The sequence below is a fragment of the Danio aesculapii genome, chromosome 8 (assembly GCF_903798145.1).
Source record: "Danio aesculapii chromosome 8, fDanAes4.1, whole genome shotgun sequence".
Taxonomy (NCBI): Eukaryota; Metazoa; Chordata; class Actinopteri; order Cypriniformes; family Danionidae; genus Danio; species Danio aesculapii.
Genome location: NC_079442.1, coordinates 34077232 through 34085839, shown reverse-complemented (window position 1 = coordinate 34085839; position 8608 = coordinate 34077232). Strand labels below are relative to the sequence as shown.

At 34.4% G+C, this 8608-nt stretch overlaps 1 protein-coding gene across 1 annotated transcript in view; it reads right to left on the bottom strand.

Annotated features, from left to right (window-relative positions):
* rgl1 (ral guanine nucleotide dissociation stimulator-like 1) overlaps positions 1 to 7778 on the bottom strand; it is a 47973-nt gene extending 40195 nt beyond the window's left edge. Inside the window, exon 1 of the mRNA XM_056463800.1 lies at positions 7402 to 7778. Within this exon, the coding sequence (XP_056319775.1) occupies positions 7402 to 7536 (135 nt within the window). The 5' untranslated portion in view covers positions 7537 to 7778. The remainder of the gene's footprint in view (positions 1 to 7401) is intronic.
* Between the last annotated feature and the right edge of the window lie 830 nt (positions 7779 to 8608).

Below are 8608 nucleotides of genomic sequence, written 5' to 3'. Positions count from 1 at the left end.
TAAAGGTTATCTTATCAGATTTTCCTGTGGTGGGAGATGTGTTAAGACTGACTTAATCAGCTCAGAAGAACGTCAGAGGCGCTCCGACTGTGGATAGTAAATATTAAATGTTTGTCTTTTGGTCAAGCTTGTTTTTCTTTTAAAGCATCACATCAGTGGAATTTAATACCACCATCTGTTAGAGAATGTGTATCTTTTAAGTCATTCAAGTATGATTTTAAGAAATGGCTTCTTAATAATCAACATTGTGAACATCAGGCTTTTTGATATTATTGTTGTTGTTCTCTGCTGTATATTTGAGTATTGTTTTTAGTTTGAATTTGTATATTTGATAAGGGACCACCAATGAAAACTAGTTATTGGGCTAATTTGGGTACATTTATGTTCTTAGGGAATGTTGATTAATATACACTCTCCCTTGTTGTAAAAAATAAATAAACAATTGGTTCTTCTGTGCCGATTAAATCAGTCTTAACATCAGTAATTCTGAAGTGTGGGGCAAACCATGAAGACAAACCTGCATGCAAGTCATGCTCAAAAGACTTTCACTGCAGTTCAAACCACTTATTTTTGTTTTTAATTGTGTTAAAACAACACAATTCTTAAGTTTTATGGGGGGACAACTTAAAAGTTTTTATGTTCAATTCACTTAAATTTGTAAAAACAATTAAGTTAACTTAACTGATTTGTGTTAGGACAACATGTAGGAATTGTGGAATTGTGTGTAAAAATTTTTTACAGTGCAGAGATTAATACATGAAATGAAACTGAATGAAAATGAAAATATCCAAAGACGGAGAAGACAGAGGCATAACAAACACAGTCATGGCACAACACAAAGTGAAATAGATTTGGACAGCAGAGACTGAGGATTAGCTTGTCGATTTGTGGCAACAGCACAAATGTTTATTTGCTTATTATTCTGTCGTGTTTATTCTCAAGTCTAGAGAAATTTTGCGAGATTTCCTGTGTTCAAATTCGGGACTCTGGTTGGAAATCTGTTTACTGTCTTTCGCAGTAAACCACACACTATAGAAACAAAGGGTCTTTTTCCTTTTTGTCCAATCTGTGTTTGTGGTATTCAAAATTTTAAAAACCTGTACAAATCTTTTTGTGTATTCACAACATTTCTGGGTACAAAATGCTGATTTATTTAATTTTATTTTTTGGTCCTTTCTTTGCAATCTATTTTTGTAAAAATATTCAAGTGAATACCCAACATTTCTGCTTCCAGCATGCAAAGTACAGCTTATATTAATGATAATCATTTGCTGGATTTTTCTGCAGAGATTTTATCAAAGTGCGACAGAGGTAACTGGACTGAAAATTTGCCAGATTCAAGCCTGCATTTCCCACCAACCATACCTGTCAACATTGGGATGTGAAAATAAGGGATCCCACCCCCCCCCCCCATTTAATTGGGGTGTAAATAAACAATTGAAACGGTTAGTAATATGTTGTTATTATTGTATTATTGTTAATTATTATTATTTACAAAGGATAGAATATATTACATATACATTACAAAAAGATGAAAATAAATTAAAGTTTAGCCTATTAAAATTAATAGCTATTATAAAGAAATTGAATCAAGTTATTAAACCTCATTAACCCTTTCTTTATTGTATAACTTAAACATTCTGATAAAAGAGCAGTGAATGAATCTCTCATTTAGATGTTTCATTTGATTACATTAAATAACAAAGGTGTCACTTTAAAAATGCACAGATCTATAATGAAAGAATTCGATTGCTTTCCTAACAATTTAATTTCATTTAAGACAAAATTTGTTGTCTTTAAAAGAAAACCCACCAAGAACGACATGTAGAGATATTATTATTAATTATTATTATTATTATTATTATTATTATTATTATTATTATTATTATTATTATTATTATTATTATTATTATTATTATTATGTGTATATGTCTGTTCAAACATGCACCCAAAACTCAAAGTGTCCACTTTCGCTCCGCTTCAAATCGCTTATACAGAATCTGTTTGGGAAACAGTGTCTATTTATCACTATGGAGCACGTCTGACAGTCACGCATTACTACATGAACTGACTGTTTTGAGGATTGCATAGAAGGGCAAGTGTATCTGTCTGCGGACTGCAAGATGTGGGCGTAAGAGGAAGGGGCATAACTTATAGTAAGTTAGAGGCGTAACTTGCAGTTATCAAGATCCCATTAAACCATGCGAGATGTCACAATGAGATGTTGTTTTGCTTTTAATGAGTTTTCTCTAAATTTATCCATAACCAATTAATTTGATATATTTTTATATTCATTCATTTAGCAACTCCAGCATGCAACTCCACTGGCAGACTTCTTCATCTATTTTGTCATGACAGTTAGCCTACTCAGCGTCGCCCACAGTGGTTGCAAATAATAGTACAATGTCAAGCGTGTCAAGTATGAAAGCCTCCACAACTCGCGGCTGTATGTTAAAAACTGTGATGTTGGGGTAGGTGTAGACGTTAATAACTGTGATGGTTGGGTTTAGGTGTGGAGTAGGTGTAGACGTTAATAACTGATGTACAGTGCCATCTTGCTGACCACATAGTTTTGACATGTCTCCATAACTTCAAGTTACGCCTTTAACGTACTAACGTTTATTGCCAACCTTCATAGAAAGAGAATAAAAATACAGGATAAAATTCGATAGGATAGAAAAGGATAGAATTGTAAAATACGGGTGAATCCCAGGAAAAACAGGAGGGATGACAGGTATGGAACCAACACAGGCCACAACTGACACCTTTTTCCTTTTTAAGATGACTTATTATGACTTCTTCTTATTCATTTATAACTACAGCACTTGTGTAAGCTCCAGTAGTCCTCGTGCTTTCTTGTCACCAATTGCAAAACTGTCGGCGAATTACTGAATTGAATTCTCCTTCGATACGCGTGACTCACTAAGAGTGCAAGGAAACACCGGCTAGAAACCAACCATCAGTTGTCAATTTCAAAAAGACACACACCAAAAAGAGAAGTCCTGCAAAAACTAAGAGCGCTTAGTTGGCGATTCCTATATTCAGCATAAATCCAGACACGCGCTTGCGGTCTGCGCAAAAGCTTCCTCAATGTGTGATGGCACTGACCCATATTGACTTCAGCATGAGTGAATGTTACATGCCATATATGCTGAATGTATGAGTGCATTGACCCCAGTCCTTGATCACTTGACTACAAAGGTTGTGAAGAGGCTTTGCTGCATTAAGCAGAAAAAAAATCAGCAGCTGTATCAGCATTTACAGCTAGCAGAATATGCAGAACGCCCTGACCCATCTTGAACTTTGGCCACCATTTTCATCATTAAGGCTACAAAAACAAAGCCATTAACGACCATTAAGGCCCTATCAAACTTTAACAACCAGGTTCTGTAACTGCAGTGATAGATATATGAGTGCAGCAAGGTTGTAAAGTGCTTTAAGTGATATAACCGTGAAAGCAGAAGAGTTACACAACTCTGGATTCCAGTTTGAAGCAGTTGTGGATGGGAAGAATAATCGCAAGATAACTTGGAAAATGGAAAGAGTATGAGGGAGTGAGAATGTCATGGCCGGGGTGAAGGGTGGTCGGGGTCCCACATGGCAGAATTGAGAAATGAGCATTTCGGAGCTGTGGAATACAAAGTCATTTTGTGCTGGTCTGTGCATGTGCGGGTTTGGTATTTAATTGAATGTGTTTGAATGGATGTGAATGAGCGCATGTGTGTGTGTGAGCTATGTTGGGTATGTGTGTGGACTGCAGGGAGCTCTCTATGGCCTCACTGTCAGAGGAACAATATGCTGTCAGAGGAACAATACTCGGAAACTCTCCAGTGTGAGAGGAAGAGACTTGAGGCAGGATGCTGGATAAGGATGGATATTTCTTTTTTCTCTCTTTCTGTCAATCTCACGGAGTCCTATTATGCCTGAGTATTGCATACTACACTGTAAAACCCAACAGTCAACTTTATCAAATGAAATGAGAGTAGTTAACGTATAATTTACTGAAAGTTAATTCTACTCATTTGAAAAGAGTTTTTAACTCAGTGTCAGATAAAAGTATGCTATATACGCATCGCAGACCAGACATGTGTGATAAATGACATTTATTTTCTGATAAAATAATCAGTTTGTTTATCTAAGTTTGATCAATCAGATAGGGCCTTATTATCTTTATCCCCATCCGCTGTTCAGCTTTTGGCTGGAGCGACCCAAAGCTGAACCAAGAGCTGAAAATAAATGTGGGGAGAGTCAAGAAAAGAGAGGAATATGACAACAGGCAATCAGAGTCAGAATATCTGCTGAGGTTCACTCATTCATAGTGTTGTAAAGACTAAATGTTTGCACCTTGACACAGTTTTTTATTTTGAATTAGAATTAATCATATCTGAAATTTATCTTATACCTCTTTATTTTAATCTCATTAATTATCTTAAAACAGAGCTTATAAAAATAGCAATTCTCTAGGGAAATATGTAAGAAATATGTTTGGAAATATGTAAGAAATATCGTTATTGCAATTCTCAACAACAATATTACATATTGCAAAATTTCCCAGTATAGTGTAGCCCGAATATAATAATCTACTAACAGCCGATTTATTATTACAGTGTAGGATTGCACTGTCAGAGCAACATAATAATAATAATAATAATAATAATAATAATAATAATAATAATAATAATAATAATAATAATAATAATAATAAAAATAATAATATTAATATTAATAATAATAATATTAAAAATAATAATAGTAATAATAATATTAATAATAATAGTAATAATCATAATAGTAGTAATAGTAATAATAATAATAACAATAATAATAATAGTAATAATCATAATTGTAGTAATAGTAATAATAGTAATAATAATAATAATAACAATAATAGTAGTAGTAGTAGTAATAATAATAATAATAATAATAATATTCATAAAAAATAATAATAGTAATAGTAATTTTATTATTATTAAATTATTATTATTATTATTATTATTATTATTATTATTATTATTATTATTATTACTATTATTATTATTATTATTATTATTATTATGTTGCTAAGTATGTTATTAAGTACACACAATAATTAATACATTAATCTTTCATCTTTGTAAAATGAAGCCATTCCTAATATGAGCTGTCAAACACTCACATACATAAACTGCATCCATCATTCATAACTCCACCTTACAGCGCTTTCTTTCTCCAAAGCGACAACATTTTATTGCTGAGTCTCTTTCTGCATAACACAATAACACTGTTTCCCTGAATTGAAACACACAGTTCTGGTCAGTGCTGGTCAGACAGACGGAGTCACCAGCGGTCAGCATGACTATTGAAAAAGCGCTGACAGAGAAAGCTTTTCCTGCTCTGAAACCCCCGCACACCATTACCACTACCACATACACACAAACACACCACATCCCTTGAACAAACTCTGCTGCTTCATTTACATCTGGTTAAACGACTCAGGGGCTTTCTGGAGGCCCACATTCACTCTTGTGTTTCCGTTTCATCCCTGAAGATGATTCAGCTTCCCTAAACAAAATGTTCAAAACTGCTTATCTAGGACATTTCATACACAATGGAATTTGAACTAGTGCATTGCACTGGGTAATACCAATGTGTTTATTTGAGTGTTATTACACATGAACAAATTTGAAACTTGCATTCATAAAAAGGATTCCTCATATTGACATCCATGAGTGTTAAATGATTTAAGGAGGTTTTACTTAAGACTACTTCTGAGGCAATTTGATTCAGTACAATTGATTCTTTTCAGTTGCACATGCTATACCACTGCACCACCACAAATCCACTGACCAGAGTTGTTTTAGTGAACCAAATCCACACTGGGTGACCAGTGGAGTTTGATTCCCTAATGAACAATTCTCATGATTCAGTTCAATTTACTGAACTACAATCATGCTGTTGAACAAACACCCAATGAACAAGTCTTATGAGTTGGATCTTTTTAGTGAACCAAATCCATGTCATGTGACTTATGGAGTCTGATTCCATAACAAACAATTCTTATAAATTGGTTCTTTTAGTGAACTAAATCCATGCAGCTTGATGCATTTGCTTTATACTCTCACAGCAGGACTGGTGGAATCTGATTCTTCATTAACAAGAACAGCTACCAGTGTAGTGTGATTCAACAAGATATTAATCATGAACTCAGTTCTGTTAGCCTATTAGTTTGGAAACAGACCAATGGCCTTCTTTTCATTGGTCTTGGTGTGTTTGCTTGGTGTTTGGTGTGCACCAATGAGATGGCAGCATTCACACTTATTCATATGAACAGCACTATAAGAACAATTGGAACAACGGAGTTCATTTCAATGAAACCAAACCTGCCAAGTGTGAACACATGAACCCAAACACAAAGTGAGATTCTATTTCATTTGAAAAAGTGTGAAATATATATTCAAAAAGGCTGCAACATCAAAAGCTTCAAAAATGCCAATTTATTAAATCAAAAAAACTTGTATCAGCCTTTTTAATTTAATAAATTGCCATTTTTGGAGCTTTTGGTGTTGCCGCCTTTTTGAACAAATATTTAGCATTTTTTTTCTGTTTGGCTGAGCAGCCAGTTAAAGTGATGTGCGTGCTTTTGTACATTTTTTTCATTTGAAAAAGTGTGAGCAGTCATTACAATGCTGATGAGCACAGAAAAAGTAAGCTGTGGTTCTCTTTAAAACAAACTCTGATGCAGCTGAAAAGAAACATGAATGCACGCATGAATCATCTACAAGTAAACTAAAAACAGTGCATAATAATACAAGATGTGACTATTAAAAGTACAGATTGCTTAAGCGTAGCTGTTTTGGCTTTCTTATAAAACCATGATGTTGTTTATCATAATCAAATACAGTCATTATAAACATGGAAACATGTCTCCTCTAAGCAAATCTCCTTTTTGTGTGCAATAAAGACATTTGTGGAACAGTTTTGATTGATTACATGTTTTAAAAGCTCTTCAAAAGTTCTCAACTGATTAATAATACAATTGTATGTGTGCACATATGCATTAAAGTGCATTTAGTCTTAAAAAATGACAATGTGAATGCTAAGCAAACCAGCACCAAATGTGTAGTTTTTGTTTTGTATATAGACCAAACAAACCTAGATAATCCAATTCCAAATATCAACCCATGCTAAATCTAAATTCCAGCTATACAAAGTTAATGCTTAGTTAATTTTAAACAACATGACTACAATGTATGTTGTTTAGGATTTTAATATTATAGAATTATATTCATGATAATTTTTGGTTCTTCGACTCATCAGCTCTGAAAAACCTCAACCAACAGAGTCCAACATATGCATACACAACAAAGAGTACATATGCAAACCATCAAACAAGCAAATTAAATAAAATGTGCAAGTACTGACCCAGTATCGAGGGCCGGTCTCCGGGGACCGTGGCTGGTACCTCTGCAGGGCCACCCCTCCATCCCCATCTATGTCCAGGAGCTGTGGGACGGGCGGCCAGGGGAGCAGTGATGCCAGCGGGTACTGCGATATCATAATGCCCGGGCAGGTTGCCCACACATGCTCAAGGCTGTAGAGAACCAGCACTCCAGTATTGAAGGCCTGCGTGTTTACGTCTCAGGAGGGCATTTATCACTTGTGGTCTTCCAGATCGTGCCCTTGTGTCCGTTTGTGTAAAGTGGAAACAGCCTGTGTTTAGAAGTCCAATAAAGTCTCTGTCTCTCACCCTGAGTCTAATTCGAGAAGAGCTTGGCAGTCTCTCTGCTGTGGCCACATGAGTGATTAAAGTCTATTGTTTCTCTCTCTCTCTCTCTCCCTCTGAAAGTAGGAGGAGGGTTGAGCGATAAGCCCTGCCCCTGAACTAATACCAATAGTGTGCAGAAAAAGGGAGAGAAACACAGGAAAAGAGTGAAAAGAGGGGTTAAAGAGGGTTCAAATGTTGGAGGAAAACTAGAAGGTTTGAACAAAACAGTGTAATTTTAACACATTCCTAGACTATAGTTATAGTTTTTTTAAGCTGTACTTTTTAAAAACTATTATAGCTAATAAAAAGTTACACCTACATTATTTTTTGCTGCATGTTCAAACTACAGTACTTATTTAAAATGAACTAAAACAACACAGATCTTGAAATTTTTTGGGGGGTAGCTTAATTATTTTATGTTTAATTTACTTTACTTTAATTTACTTGCTTTTTTAAAACTTTATTTAAAGAAGTTTTTATGAAAAAAATAACACTTAATAGTGTACATCTTGCATATATGTTAACAAAATTATCTCGGTGTTATTACCCGATACTAATTAGAACATGCACCAAAGCACTAACAAACAATACAGCAATTGTACAACACCATCAAAAAATTAAAGAAATAAAAATAAAAATCTTAGCCAGACAAATAAAATAAGAAACAAAATAGAATGACATAAAAATGAAGGAGAGAAAAAAATATTACCAAAAAAAAAATTGTTACAGAGACATTAATACATCTAAGGAAGGGGCCCCATATTTTGTCATACATCTTCTGTTTGCCAAATCTAGAGAAACGTAACCTTTCCAACTTGAGGGCAGAAACCATTTCAGCCAACCATTTAAAAAAACTTGGAAGTG